Source organism: Enoplosus armatus, chromosome 4, assembly GCF_043641665.1.
Source record: "Enoplosus armatus isolate fEnoArm2 chromosome 4, fEnoArm2.hap1, whole genome shotgun sequence".
In the NCBI taxonomy this organism is placed as follows: domain Eukaryota; kingdom Metazoa; phylum Chordata; class Actinopteri; order Centrarchiformes; family Enoplosidae; genus Enoplosus; species Enoplosus armatus.
In genome coordinates, this window is record NC_092183.1 from 19,581,257 (window position 1) to 19,597,100 (window position 15,844).

Genomic DNA, 15,844 nt, shown 5'->3' on the forward strand with positions numbered 1-15,844 from the left:
CATGATCATTATGTACACCTACATGCTTTTCTGTATTTGCCCTTTTAAGTTACGAGTTGCCAATAAATTATTACATTATAAAGGTGCATAGAAACTGTTCTCCAACTTCTTGTGTTCTTCCGCCTCACCTACGGATCTATATTCCTCCTTCGTCTCTGTCCGCTGGCGGATGGATCCATTCTTCAACCTGGGCGACGAACTGTGGAAACACCGAAAATAACACGAGCTTTCCCACAATGTTGCTCCGTCAAAGGACAAAACTTTGGTACGGGTAAGCGAGTTAAGCCGGTTTTGTTGGACTTCTCTGTATTTTTAGTGCGTTAGTATTTGGGTATGTTTCGTTTCACAGCCTGTTCTCTTTTGGAAAAGGACAGCGTTACAGGTGATGCTCTTCGTCACCTGTCGGGGCGTGTTAACCTCCAGTGGAGGACTAATGTCAGCAAGCTAACAGCTGTATTTATTGTGGCACAAATGAGAGCGGGCAGTGTTTGTTTTCTTCTGTTTACAGGTTTTGACCAATGTAATGGAAAGCGAAAAACAAACTACTGAGAGAGAGACACCGCCTCAGCACTGGAGAAGTTGCAAGTTGATTATTGACCCTGCGTTGACAAGAGGACTGTATAAAGTGTACCGTTATGATGGACAACATTTTAACATACCCGTGAGCGTTTTTAAGCATCTGTTATTGCCGTTGTCTTTCATAGATAATTACCCGTCAGCATATTTAACCAGCATGCATGTTTTCCATGATGATGATGATGATGATGATGGGTGTTGTTTACCTCAACAGGTGGAGGACTTAGGTCTGTTTCCTGTGGATACAGCCACAGATCCCCGCATCTGCCGCCTGTGGAGCAAATGCAACAAGACTGACTTTTTGGTTCCTAAATTTAAGGTAATCTTTTAGGATCCTTTACTAAAGTAACAGTACTAATACCACACTGTATGTAGAAATACTCAATTACAAGTAAAAGTCCTGCATTAAAAATGTTAGTTCAGTAAAAGTATGTAAGTATAATCTGGAAAATGGGCTTAAAGTATCAAAAGTAAACGTATTCAATGCAGAAACATGGCCCCTGTGACTGATATGTGATGAGATATTTATTACTCATGCATTAATGTGTAAGCAGCTAATTCTTAACTATTAACGGTTAATCTGCTGATGAATAAGCGAGTGGTTTGTTTTGTAAAACTTCAGAAAGTTGTGAGAAATTTTTTAGCTAATAGTGAAACCTCAAAAGTATTCGGTTTACTATAATTTAAGACAAGAAAAAGCAGCAAATCCTCACTTTTCAGAAGCTGAAACCATGAAGTGTTTGACATGAAAAACGACAAAAATGCAAATTCTTGATTGGTAAAGTAACTACAGTAGTCAAATGAATGCAGTGGTGTAAAAAGTACAATATTTCCCTCTGAATTGTGAAGCAGAAGCATAAAGTAGCATGAAATGTCAAAGTGCAAGCACCTCAAATTTGTACCTAAGTACAGTACGAGTAAATGTATTTAGTTTTTTACCACCATTGGTCTTTATAGACATAATAATAATTATTACAATGCTAATAATGATTATAATAATAATAATAATAATAATAATAACAGTTGTTGTTGTTTACCTATGTCCTTTCAGGTTGATGAGTGGTATGTTGGCCCTGTTCCTCCCAAAGAAGTGACATTCTCCAGGTTGAATGACAATGTAAGGGAGGCGTTCTTGACTAATATGTGCAACAGATATGGGAACATTGAAGAAGTAGAGATATTTTACAATCCTAAGAACAAGAAGCATTTAGGGATCGCAAAGGTCGTCTTCGACACGGTGAGCGCTGCAAAAGACGCTGTTCAGTACCTCCATCAGACTTCAGTGATGGGAAATGTTATTCACGTGGAAATTGATCCTAAAGGTAACGCTGATTTTAGGAATACTTCGCATTATTAAGTATTGAAAGCATAAATGTTACTCTTGTTGAATTGAATTATTGTAACATGCAACCTTCCTCAGGTGAAAACAGGGCGCGATATCTCCAGTTCCTCTTACGTGGACTTTACACTCCTTGGACGTTGCCAGTGGGCAGCAGTGAGCAAGCTCTTCAAAGCTTAATCAACAGTTTGCTGGTAAACATTGAAGTAATCGTATATTCAGTATTTATAAATCAGCTGTTAGATTAATGTTTTTTTAAGGATAATATTTCTCAGCGGTTATCTTGTTTTTCTCTGTATTATCCGTCTCTTTACAGGACAGCGCAGCCACGCAGCGACAGGGGAGCGTCTCCAGCCCCACGACCATCGCCACCCCCCTCTCTCTGGACACAGCATACTCCAGTATTTGTCAGGATACGCCCTGCAGCTTTGGGCTTACACCGCGTTCTCAGGGAACCCCCCGCACTCCTTGCTTGTCTGCGACTCCTCTCTCTCAGGACTCTTGCTACTCCAGTCTTCAGGCGACTCCGGTCCTGCAGGGGGAGCCCTCCACATATAGTGTTCACAAACCTCTAAGACGAGAACTCTGCCATCGTAAACCAGCGAGGTATCACAGAGGATTCGGCGAAGTCTCAGATGTCAACTTCATTTTGAAGCATTGCCAACCACAGCCACCACACCCCCTCTCTACCCAAATACAAACTAGCAGCCAGCAGCTTGCACTGTGGGGTCACAATGCACAGTCCTCTACTCACGATAATATAGAGCCTTCCTTTAACCTTACCTCCAGAGACGTGGTCCCTGCTACCTCCAAGTCTTTACACCGGAACTGCAACTCTTTCAGCATCCTGAGCATTAATTTCACAGCTGACCAGCAGACAGCAGCATCCTCCCCACCTGATGACCATGCATGCATAACAGAGTTATCTCCATCTGCTGTTAACTGTCCCTCTGGCAGCCCCCAGCCAGAGGTAGAGAGTTTGGACTCCCGCATTGAAAGCTTGCTGATAAACAGCCAGAGTACTGACCCCTCATACTTTGCTAGAAAGACTTTGGAGGCTGATGTGCACTCTCAGGACAACCCAGCATCACCTTGCTCAGCGAATGCCTCCCCTCTCTCAGATGACTCACTTGTTTGCAGTCCGACTTGTGGGTCCTTCACAGCCAGCCACCAGCGCTCCTACAGTGATCTGGTGGGTGTCGGTCAAAGATCGCTCATTGAATATGAAGAGAATGAAACTACTCAAGCTGTTTCATTTCTTACAAGAAACTGCCAGTCTCCCACTCCATCTGATTTCACACATTTTGAAAGGATCGCTCACATAAACAATAAAAATGACGCAGAAAGGTCCCAGTCATTATGTCCAAAGGTAAATCCTCTAGTTCTCTACATACATCATGAAGACAATAGTCAAGTATCTATGTAAAAGTATTAATGTTGTTGTTGTAAATCAGCTTTTCAGCTTTTTTTTCTGTCCCACTCAGGAGCATCATGCAGCAAATAAGGAGCACTCGACAAAAGAGATCTCCGCTCTTCCTCAGCCTCTGTCTTCTCCCAATAGCAGCACTCAGCTCCTTACCTCCAAAGCTCCTCCTGCCATTCGGTCTAGATGCTCCCATCCACCAGTCATCCCTTTCCCTTTCCTAATTCCTCCCTTTCCTCCATCTATTCCACCCGTCCCACCTCGCCTGACAAATGGCATCATCCCCATCCCACCTCCAGGCTGGATCCCACCTCCGGGCCATCACACCGGCATCCCCATTCCTCCTCCCTCTATTCCACCTCCTCCTACTATTCCTCCCCCACCAACTTTTCTTGGACCCCCTCCACCTTTGATGGTGCCGCCTTCTGTTCCACCTCCTGTGCACATGTACCCCTTACCCATGTGTCCTGCAGGACCATTGGATAAGGGGAATCCTCCAAGGCATGGCAGTGGACCTTTACCATTCCCTCAACCGCCCTGGCCCGCTCCACCATTTCCCAGGTTTAACCCCTTTGTGCCACCACCAGACTACCCGCTTGTGCGGGAAAACCCTCAAAAGGTCACAGTAGAAAAAGTTTTAGAAGTCATCATAGATGAACTGAGGTCGATCATTAAGAAGGACATTACACGTAGAATGATTGAAGGGATCGCTTTCAAGGCGTTTGAGGAGTGGTGGAACTGTCAAGAGAAGAAAACAAAGGTAAGTTCTTTACACCCTTTATCATCTCAAACTGGTCAATGAAATCACATGAATGAGGAAAAGAAATGTTTTCTGTGTCCTTCTTTTGATGGCAAAACATGTTTGTAGCTAGTTGGTTCATTATTATTGTTGTTTTATTCATAAGATACAAGTTTCTCCTTTGAAAAGTGGATCAGCAAGTGTGGAAGAGAGGACCAAAGTAATAAATCCCCTTCGTCACATCAGTGGTCTGGGCAAAAAACCTGCACTGCCATCTTTCAAGGTAAACTATTCTGCTCACTGTAATATGAAATACACCAGCATTTGACTGGTGAGTCATAACGTGTTATTTGTTATTATTATTATTCCGTGTTATTTGTTATTATTATGTGTTGTATTATTTTATTGTTATGCAGGTAAAACGGAAAAGAGCAGATGATCCCGCTACATCAGAAGAGATAGAAAATGTGCCGTGTTCTACTCATGAAAGCTCTGGTCAGTGCTTTTAACGCAATGAACCCTAATTTATTATATATATTAACTCGACTGTCTATTCTAGACTGTCGCTTGATCAACCGTGTTGCTTTCTTTTCATGTGGTTTTAGATGTGAAACAGGAGGATGACACACTTAGACCTGCATCTGAGAGAGCCAAACGCAGACATGCAAGACCACATGAGCTTGACAGTGATGACAATGATGAAGGGAACGAAGAAGACAGCACCCTTCAAGATGAAGGAACAATGCCAGACAAAGTGGAGGCCATTGTGCCAGTTGAGAATGGTCTTCAAATCCAGGTAAATAGGGATTTTGCAATTAAGTTGAAAGTACAAAAAAAATTATAGAGAACTTTGCTTTCAACTTGATTAAGTCAGGTCTTGAAATATAAATCGCATATGTATTTCCATAAGAAGCTCATAATCGGCTGTGGTGGGTTAGATCGTTTTGAAAATTGTTGATTTTCCTCATGTGACTTTTCCAGAATCTATACAAAATATTAATAAGATCAACAGTTTATGTGCTGAAAGTGTGAAATTCTTAAGACTGCGTAATATAACTGGTGCTCTTATTAGTGTGACAGAGAGGATCATGATGATGGTGATGACAGTCATCGTCCTGAGGAAGAAAAGGAGTTGACACAAGAACACAAAAAGGATGAAGATGCTGTCATCTTTCAAACTTCTGATGGAGTGCAGTGCTTAGATAGCGGTATGTTAAAAGGTCATACGGCTGTAACACTGAACACTAATGAATGATCACGGTCCTATGAGTAAATATTATATTTTTGCTTCCTTTTTCAATTTTAGAGAGTTTTTCAGAGAGCAGCTCCTCAGAGGAAAGTGAGTACTCGTCAGACTGCGACTCCTTTGATTCGCTCTCCTCAGAGAGCTTTGAGGACTCGTCCTGCTCTGACCTCAGTCCTGAAGATGAGGACATGGAGGATGATGACAGGAGCGGCGAATGTATAGTCATATTGTCAGATGAAGAGTCGATGGAGCTTGAGCCCCCCGTCACCCCGTCAGCCCCGCTAACCCCTGGTGCTCAGCTGGAGCTGGGCCTGCAGGACTGGTCAGATCCATTTCATAGGGAGGAGACCGAGGAGAAACAGTACACATCCCATCAACAAGACACATGTGACTTGGACGCCATGATGGAGTTCCAAGCCATTGAACCCCAGGACCATCTACGGCCCCTGTCACCTCTCGGACTTCCAGGTTATACGCCCAGCATGCTGTGCAGCAGTAGATGGAAATAGTTTACAGCATTAGCACAGAATTAGGAAATTATATGCTGAATTGGCATTCAAAAAGTTTCCCAAAAAGTGGCCCGTAATGGGGATAAAATCAGCAATAAAAATATTTACAGATGTTGTTTGACATAGGTATAATGCATTTATCCTCAATGTGCATGATTTGCATGTTTACAGATCATCCCAGATCATAACCTGTAAACAGGACTAAGTGTCTACATGCCAGCTGCTCTGTGAGGCTGTACTTAGGCACAGCGGCGCTTTGTGCTAAATGCTAACGTTAATCATTAGTCATTATTCAAGGACCTTGAATATCTGTAGCAAATTTCATGGCAATGCACTGAATAGTTGTCAAGATAATTTAATCTGAATTCATCCTCCTGGGGATAATGAATTTCTGTACAAAATGTCATGGCAATCTCTAATAGTTGTTGAGATATTTCAGTTCGGACCAAAGTGGTGGACCGACTGACAGTCTGACATTGCCATGCCTAGAGCTGTGCCGTTAGCATGGCTAAAAGGATATAAATTGTGTGAACAATGGAACAAAAGTATTGATAGAATGCTGAAAATGTGATTTTGTAATATCGTTTTGTTATATATCTGTGTAGCAGCGGAACCACACCTTGATGTAGAGATGGAGAGCCCTGAATGGACGGTGGAGTCACTCGAGAACATAGAAAACCTGAGGCCTCTCACTCCTACTGGCTGCTTGGTGGACAGTGACCCTGACCTTCTGATAAGAAGCAAACCAACATCCCCGGCATTGGAGGAGGTGGAACGACCACAAACACCTGGCAAAGGGATAGTGGCTGAACTGGAAAGTGAGGAGTCTGCTGATGAAGTCCTCTCCCTCTCTTCAACAAGCACTGAGCTCGTTCTAGCTCCCTCTGATCCCCCGGCCTCATACCCATCATACCAGGATATGCCCAAAACTCCTGGTAGAGAGGGTAGAAGTGGATGGACTGAGTACAGCTCTGGGAGAGCTCCAGCAACACCAGGCAGAGAGACGACCATGTCAGAAGGTAGCATAGTGATGTGCCCAGCTCTTAGCAGCCCACCTCCTGTGCCATGCCTGCCTAGCAATCCATATATCACAGCCCCAAAGACTCCTGGAAGAGACATCATCCTACCCCAAAGAGCCATAGTCCACAGGAGGAAAACGGTGATGACCTCACACCCCCTGATATGTGATTCTGTCAGAGGCTCTCCCATGTCAGTATCCTCTCCATGCAGCCTCTCTGGGTCCTCATCTGACTCTGCTGATGGGAGGGGCATGTGGATCAGTTCAGGTGTGAGAATGAAGCCCTTGCAGGGACTGGAGAATATGCCAGGGCTTCTGGATGAAGAGAATAGGAGAGAGATAGAGAAATCCTTATTGAGAAGAAAACAGCTGTGGAGGCTAAAGAGGAGATGGAGAATCCGTCACCGGCAGAGTTCACTTAAAAGAATCACTGGTTCGCTCTCCTCTCACAGTCGTCCTCTGAGGTGGCGTTCACTCTGTGAGGAGAGGAGGATACTTCATAGGGTTTGGAAGGACGGCCTGGATGAAGAAGATGCAAGGCTGCTGCAGTGCACATATGAAAGGCTGCAAGAGCAGGATAATAGCTTTGGTTGGCTCAGTGACACCCTGTGGACACCTCACCCTCATATCCTTTTTTATCTTTATCTCATCCTTTAGTTTCGTGTTCAAATCAAATTAGATCAAATGCACAAATGAGATTCCATATGTTCCATATTTATTTAGAAATAATGTTTTATTTATTTATGTTTAGATCCTAATATTTTAGAAAAAAAAAGTCAAAACCCAAACAATTAACTGCTGTCAATTGTGGGGAAGACTTAAATAATGTTGTAGTTGTAGTGATCAATTTTGCACATATATAATGATTTCAGATCAATCAGTAACCTTGTTTGATTGACACACTGTACATCACATCATCTTCTGTGCTTGACATCCTTAACCGCCGCTCACTGACTAAAGTCCTCACAGAGAAGAGTGAGGAGCACAAATGCTGGCAGCCGCACCACAGGACCGGCTGTGCTCGCAGTGAAGGTTTCTACAAACTCAGCAGGAATGACAAAATGAAATACTTCAACAGCACAAAGCCCACCACTGAGCTTCCATCTACTAGTATTCAGGTATTAAAGAGGGGAAGTCGTGATGATCTCAGTGACCACTTCATTCCGTTCAGTGCTTAATGTCAACATATACTTCAGCAGGGAATGTGCATCCCAGCCCAGCAGCCGACCTCACTGCGTGCAGGATCTGACTTCAGGTCTGAACAGCGCCGCCTGCTGTCCTCTTTCAGCTGTGACAGCGACCTGGTCAAGTTCAACCAGCTAAAGGTAAGTGAGGTATTAGTAAAGATAAGTACACTCAACTGTGAAAACCCTGCCTTCAACTAGAAAGATTTGACTGGAAGACAATTTGAAATGACTTTGTTCTCACCTGCTAGCATTCCTAAACCACCGTATTTGTTTGAATAGAACAAAAACCAATGGAACAATACAGTCTTTTATCAGTGTCAATGTATATATATATATATATATATATATATATATATATGTGTGTGTGTGTGTGTGTATGTATTTTCTTTCTCTAAGCCCTGGAGCCTGTGTTAACAAATGGCAAATGTCTCATTTTGTCTCTTCATATCTTCTTATATCAGTTCCGAAAGAAGAGGATTCGTTTCAGCCGGAGTCACATCCATGAGTGGGGCCTGTTTGCAATGGAGCCCATAGCAGCAGATGAGATGGTGATTGAGTATGTGGGCCAAATCATCAGACAGGTAAGACAAACAAACTAATGACAAGGCTTTTAAATACATTCATAATTCACTCACCCAGTGTCACTTTCAAGCTTTTAAGCAAGCCACTTTTCACCTTGTTGTTTCTGCTGAGTTGGCCCAGTGACCCACTGGGACCCTCTGGTTGTTCTGGGTGCTTTCCAGCAGTGTGAGTAGAGTGATAGTGATAAACAACACTCTCATGAACAGGTGTGTCTGGTTTCTTTCTCCTTAGGTCATTGCTGACATGAGGGAGCAGAGGTACGAGGAGGAGGGCATCGGAAGCAGCTACTTGTTCCGGGTTGATCAGGACACCATCATTGATGCTACTAAATATGGAAATTTGGCCAGGTTCATCAACCACAGCTGCAATGTGAGTAAGAGCTGGTATTTCTTCTGAATAAGATCAAGATTTGTTTAATAGGATCCTTCATGCAAAATAACTTTACATTCTCATCACAAAGCTTGCATTTGTGGATTCCTTTTGTCTTGCAGCCTAACTGCTATGCAAAGATCATCACTGTGGAGTCTCAGAAGAAGATAGTGATATACTCCCGGCAGCCGATAAGCATCAATGAAGAGATCACGTACGACTACAAGTTTCCCATTGAGGAAACAAAGATTCCTTGTTTGTGTGGAGCAGATAGCTGCCGCGGGTCCTTGAACTAATCTCTAATGTGTCCTGATTATGTCAAGAGCCAAATTAGCCTGAAATAAAAACAGACCCTGAGTATGTGTCAAAGAAGCCATTTAATACAATTATAATACTAAATCTGTACAGTCAATGCCTGGAGGCCATACAGGAGCTCATAAAAGGCTGCAGAGTGCTGGTGCTGCTCTTTGAATAATCATTTAATAAACTCTTCTAAACAGCACTTAAGACAGGAATGGGACCAAGCACTTGGAACTTTATCAACTGATCTTTACTAATTTCCTGATAAAACAGTACAAAACACACTCATTGCCCAAGTGATAACAGAAGTGTACAGTTAAAATGTTTTCATTCATGAGAGCTTAAATGGTGTTTTGCTTGAGTCAAGCCTGTATCTATAACATTGCTTTTCTTGTTAACATTTTATAAACAGAAGGCGTTGCATTATGAATGTTAAGTTGTGATGTACTCTTCTTGATAACTGATACAAACACATAATGATGACCTTTCATGAGCATCAGGGGAGATTATAATGAAGTACCTTTCAACGCATACTTAAAAAAATACATGTTACGTTGTTATATAACATGCAAATCACAGAAAAATAAAGAATGACAGCATTGATAAACATGCCTTGTGAATTCTTATTTTTTATCTCACAATATCAGAGCATTGATGTTGCACATTATTAGGATAATATTCTTAAAAACAGGACCCTTAACAAGTGTGGTAGCTATTGAGGCTTTCCAGTCAATTATAACACTGGGATCACATGTTCTTTGAAACTCCATTTGGTGTCAGGATAGTCAGGTTTCCTCTAGCATGCTGGTCTGCTTCGATGGCTTCAAAAAGAGACTTGAAGTTTCCTGCACCAAAGCCCTGTGGATAAATCATGTATTTAAGTTACTGATTTGGCAGCAAAGTGAATCCTATTCTTAGCCCAGATGCTGTCATATTGAGACATAGAATAATGTGCTGTATATATATTTTTTCCTTGTAAAAGTTGTCGTCTATCCACTGGCGCCCTCACCTGGTGGTTATGTCTTTGAATGACTTCCAAGAACACAGTGGGCCGATCCTGAACTGGCTTGGTGAAGATCTGAAGCAAATAGCCGTTGTCGTCGTAGTCCACCAAGATCTTCAGCTCCTGGATATGAGTAAGATCACAAGATAACATCTGTCTGTTGTAATGAATTTCTCCATTAGATTGTCATGAGGCTGAACAGTTGACTCAGTGTGCGCTGTCTTTTTGTACGCGCATTACAGAAGTCTATGAGCATTATGTTCTCAGACTAAAAATAGTACAGTATAAAGTCAGAAGTGGTCACTAAATATGGACACATAATTATTGCTTAGACCAAACATACAAACATGAGATTCACGCCGCATCAGTCCTCCAAATTTGCTAAAATATGATCTTAGTTCTGACCTGCAGAACATCCAGGTCCTCTGAGACTTTGACCTTTGAGTGTTTCAAGTTCTCCCTCAGCTGGTCGTAGTAGGTGTCTGGCACAGACATAAACTCCATCCCACGCTCCTTTAGGTTACGAATCTGCAAAAAAGGGAATCAGCAGAGCGTTATTGTAGCTGTTTTTCGGATGCATCCACATATAAAACAAAACAGAGTGATTTGTAGACTTACCGCAGTGATGATATCTGATGTGTTCATGGCTATATGCTGCACTCCTGGACCTCCATAGTACTCCACGTACTCCTGTAAGTGAACACGTAGGGCAAGGGTACTTTATACGTCATATTTCACCATTGTTGTAAAAGTAAACCACCTCTAGTCCACATATTTGTTAGTATAATAAGTATAAAGAACACGCCTGGATCTGAGACTTCCTCTTCCCCGTGGCAGGCTCGTTGATGGGCATCTTCACAGTCTCCTCGTAGTTTGCCACAACAATGGAGCGCAGGGCACTGAACTCTGTCTGAAGCTGCTTGTCATCCACTGACCAGAATCGGTGAAAGAGAAGGTTTCTTTGATACCTGTTAGATCATGAACCAGGCATCAAGAGCCACAGTGGTGTAAGTTCGAACATCATATGGTGGGTCGAAATACTCTTATAGTTCTGTTTTGTGGTGTTAACATACCCTCTGTTAAATCGTTTTAAATGCTTGGTGTTTGTGCTTTTCACTGCTGCGAGTTTTCTTCTAATTGCTTGCCCAGAACTGATGCTACTACCATCTCAGGAACTAAATTGGAGAATTGCGGCCTGCTGAGCATGAATGAGTGACTTTTTGAGTTATGAGCCGGCTCCTTGAGGTTCTTCACATCTGAAAACCTCCTGCCCGTGACACACCCCTCTTTCCAGGATCAACCAATGAGCTCGCTCATTTAGAGAACTGCCTTTCCCTGCCTTTTCATGCCGAGATGGTGGCGTAAAAACAAGATCCAGATGTGGAGAACTACTGGAGACCCACTTAAGAAAACGCAAAGTCATGCTGATCCCTGACTCATGCCATAAAAGCAGAGTTAGGTAAGAATCAGACATCCTTTGACTCCTTGTAGATGACATCATACCACAGAGGTGTGAAGGGCAGGTATGTTATCACATGTGCTACGCCGCATGTTTCTAAACTCTCTACAAGAAAATGGCTGAGTCCATTACCATTCCACCACTGGAACCATCTCATCGTCTGGCTGGTTTCCCACAACGTGATCAATGAAGTTCAGTTTGCCACTTGGTCTGCATGGAAGAGTGGAAGCAAACAAATACAGCCATCATCATCATCATCATTCTGACTTTATCATCTCATAAACATTATAATAACTTATGCACACTCACAGTTTGGCTAATAAAGGGTCCTTGAACAGAGAGGGATGGAAGCCCGGCAGGAACGACCCACTGTATCCTGTCCTCTCCACAAACGTGTGTGTGGTGTCACCATACTGCCGCAAACAAAAGCAACTCTACAATTCTGCCTTTTTTCTAGGACATATTCAATTAATTCCATAATGTTCTAAATCAAAACAGTGACTAAAACGTTCAGTGTGAATAGCATTCACGCTATCTTACCGTTTGAAGCACAGCCAGTCTGACTTCACCATGCTTGTCCTCCAGGGTGTAGGGCTCCTTTACAATAACTGCACCTCGCTCTCTGGCTTTCTGTGCAGGGGGATATATGGTAAGTGCATTATATAATTATGTAATGTAATAGCATTCGATACCAGCCATTATACATAACATCCAAAGTGAATAGTGTGTAGAATTGCTGAGACTGCACCTCTGAAGTAAAAGCTGTGCTATTACCTGCACGAGGAAGTCACAGTCCTGCACTGTAAATGCAATATCTTTCACTCCATCCCCGTGCTTGACTAAATGATCTCCCATCTCTGAGGAAAAGATGAGAACATTTTCTTCAACCACACAGAGTCAACCATCAAAAATCATGATTTAAATATATTTTTGCCAGTTATACGAATTGACTTTTGCCAAATCTGTAGGAATAACTGGTTAACAATTATATTTCTGTGATGTACTCTTGTCTTGTGCACACTAAAAGTTCTTTTTTGGAGTTCATTCGACAAAACCACGTCAGGATACATCAAGAAATGCTTCGCGTAATTCTTTCTTTTCCAGTTGTTTTTATTGATAATAAGGGTGTAATTACTTAATTAATTAATTAATTAATTGATGTGTAAGAATTAAAACAGAGTGGTCTGAACTGTGACAACTCCTCTTCTTGCTATCTCAAACTAACGCGTTTTATAATCCATCTTAAAAACAATTTTCCTTGTGAATGCCAGATAAATTGTATGTTAAAAGCTCCATGTAGAACTCACAGATGACAGTTATCTTATTTTTATAATTGAAAAACACCCATATGTACTGCAGCTATGACCATATTGTACCTTTGTTTCCAGGGTTGAGGGCAGATGAGAACACATAGATGATCTGTGAAACACAAGGTGAAAACATTAACTTGAGGAAAACTAGTCCTGCCTCGATCCATCATTCACTTACATTCAATTTACTCTGCACAAAGCTACCATTTGAATTCAATGTAGTTACTTATTGAAAGCTAGGGTTACAGCAAGTGTTTGTCATATTTGTTTTGTGGCACTAAAATAAATCTTCTGGTGTTACTGATGTGTGCTGTACTTCCAGGCACTGAGCATTCTTTACCTTGCCTTGTTTGACTGCATGGGACACCACTTCTCGACTGCCTGTCTCCAAACCCTGGTAAGCCAAAGGCTCAAATCCCAGCTTGTTACAGTAATAGGATGCGGCCTGTTGAAAACAATGATTTTTACTAAACAGAAAATCATGGAGAAGTCTCTTATTACATGTTACTGTGAACTGAAATTAGGCATGATTGCAACAGGTTGGCCTCAAACTTTCTGACAGCGCCATCTCCTGGTGGCTGGCTTGACTCAGTTTGTGCTGTGTGAAATTTAGTATATGGTCTGGTGTGCTTTTACATGCTGTGTCCCCTCCACCCCTCAGGAGAACCAATAGCCTTGCTGAGTGCATAGTCTACCCCTCCATCTGTGTGAAAAGTTGATCAGAAAAAAATAATAAAAAAGGCGGACAGCGAGCAGTTATGAGTTAACTTACCTGTTTTGCATTTCCAACCCAGAATGTTAAGTGATCAAAGCAGAGGAAGCTGCCCTGCTCATGCTGAAGACGAGAAGAAATAATGGTTTAAATAATTTTAAATAAAACAGTTTGTTGTAATAGGTTAAAACACATGTTATAAGTGTAGAGACCATCTGTAGCAAAACTAGCACTACGAAATGCTATTAATGGCATTAAAATGTTGTTTTTACTGTCTATCTGCTTAATAACCTCTGCTCAGTGGTACAACACATGTGATTAGGTTACATACCTTTTCGCCTTTATCTGTGTATGTTGTCTATAATCAAAAAAGCACATCAAGTCATTGTATTACAAAGAAAAAGATGCTAAAGAACACTGACAAACATTATTTCAGTGTAAACACAAGGTCTCTGTGGAAGGTAACTCACCATCTTGCTCCTGGTGACCTGACCCGACTGTCAGAATGAAATCTACACTGAACTTCTGAATTTAAAAGCCGAGAAGGAAGTTTCTAAATCCACACCCACCGATGAAGAGGAGGAGGAGGAGGAGGAGGAGGAGGAGGAGGAGGGAGAATCGTGATGCTTGGTGCACTTTTGCTGTTACACAAAGATTACTTGGGAAAACATGTCAGCATGCTGCAGGTCTGATTAGATCTTATCATAACTTCATTCACTTCAGTCAGTTTGACGCTGATAACAAATGTCGTATCAAGAAATACGTCTGTAGAGAGACTCAATTTTATTTTGCAAATAAAAAAGTAACTGGAATGCCTGAGTTATTTTTTTTCTGTTTATTTTTTATGGCTTCCCTGCTTCATCACACATCATTAATAATCAGATTTAGTTATGAATAAATCCAAAGGCTTTTCCGCAAACGGATAAAGAAAAAACTGTTTGTCCACACAGGTTTAGAATTACAGCTGCATTTTTCTAGAAGAAGAAGAAGTCCATATGTTAGTGTTTAGTGGCGAGAGGAGGCTCGCTCATGCAGGACTCTCATTGGCTCACTGGGGTTGAGTTGAGTGAACCCTTCTGTGCCTTGAAATACTCCCATCCCATCAATCCCCCTCCACATGTAGTATTCCAATAATTGTGATTATTGCTGTTGAAGAGTTACAGACTCCTGCCTTTGTAAAAATGTAATACATCTAAAATCAAGTAGATCCATTAGTAGTGGTTGTACTCTGTTGTTTTGAGTTAATGGGTTTCAGCTGGTACCAAGGTGCAGCTGAGAGGTCTCAAAGACAACAGCGCAGTATCCGAAAAATGCACTGAATGAGACTAAATCAATGTATTATAGCATATTCTTCATGACATAAGAGAGCAAGAGATCATTTGAAAAATATGTAGAATTGTAACTTGAAGAGTAGACCGTACATTTGTACAGACGGTGCATTGTAGAAGTCATCAAATACATTTACAACTACAGCTTCTAGCTGCAGTATTACAGCCTGAGAACCACATACAGTCACATGTACCTGTATTGTGAACTACAGTTTTCTCTATAATTTACGTTTTTATGATAAAGTTATAACAAGATACTGAACATGTTCTATACTTGTGTAATATAGCAGTAGGCCTCAGTGTGAAGAGCAGACTGATTACATTGAAGTGCTCTTAAAGGCAGCACTGCTGCACCAACCACGATCTAAGCAACACCAGACAATGACCTAAAAGAATCCTGAAACAGATTCAAAGGCTTCGGTCACTAAGTGGAGTCACCCGTGGGCGACTGTCATCTTCTTTTCAATAATTTCTCCTAGAAGGGTTATTTATACAAGTCTAATGTCCCCCGTTCATGTCACAGTTTTTATGTGTTGTCTTTTGTCTTTGTTGTGTTGTTGTTTAGTTGTAGTTGCAGGTACAAAGGTCCAATAATTAATGAGTAGTTCCTGATCCAGAATCTAGGACTATAGAAAGTATAGTTAATATAGAGTTACCAGAGATACTATATTAACAAATCACAAGGTAATGATTAGTTCATAAATATCTTTGAGTCAGAATAACGACCACTTTCTTCAAAAAGTG

At 41.6% G+C, this 15,844-nt stretch overlaps 2 protein-coding genes across 2 annotated transcripts; one reads left to right on the forward strand and one right to left on the reverse strand.

Annotated features, from left to right (window-relative positions):
- The first annotated feature begins 523 nt into the window (after window positions 1-523).
- Window positions 524-9,284, forward strand: LOC139283840 (histone-lysine N-methyltransferase SETD1B-A-like). Its single transcript, XM_070903882.1, has 17 exons — window positions 524-661; window positions 791-895; window positions 1,628-1,898; window positions 1,997-2,109; window positions 2,232-3,284; window positions 3,400-4,098; window positions 4,244-4,360; window positions 4,494-4,572; window positions 4,683-4,873; window positions 5,150-5,285; window positions 5,384-5,791; window positions 6,438-7,475; window positions 7,802-7,968; window positions 8,047-8,175; window positions 8,499-8,618; window positions 8,851-8,988; window positions 9,111-9,284. The coding sequence occupies exons 1-17, from the start codon at window positions 524-526 to the stop codon at window positions 9,282-9,284; spliced, it is 5,076 nt and encodes a 1,691-aa protein (XP_070759983.1).
- Window positions 9,285-10,035: 751 nt separating this feature from the next.
- hpdb (4-hydroxyphenylpyruvate dioxygenase b) lies at window positions 10,036-14,875 on the reverse strand. The gene is made up of 14 exons (XM_070903855.1): window positions 14,825-14,875; window positions 14,104-14,130; window positions 13,833-13,895; window positions 13,401-13,505; window positions 13,127-13,169; window positions 12,525-12,607; window positions 12,291-12,380; window positions 12,060-12,163; window positions 11,883-11,960; window positions 11,097-11,259; window positions 10,910-10,981; window positions 10,697-10,819; window positions 10,298-10,414; window positions 10,036-10,146 (listed from the first exon to the last, which is right to left on the reverse strand). The coding sequence occupies exons 1-14, from the start codon at window positions 14,873-14,875 to the stop codon at window positions 10,036-10,038; spliced, it is 1,230 nt and encodes a 409-aa protein (XP_070759956.1).
- Window positions 14,876-15,844: the final 969 nt, after the last annotated feature.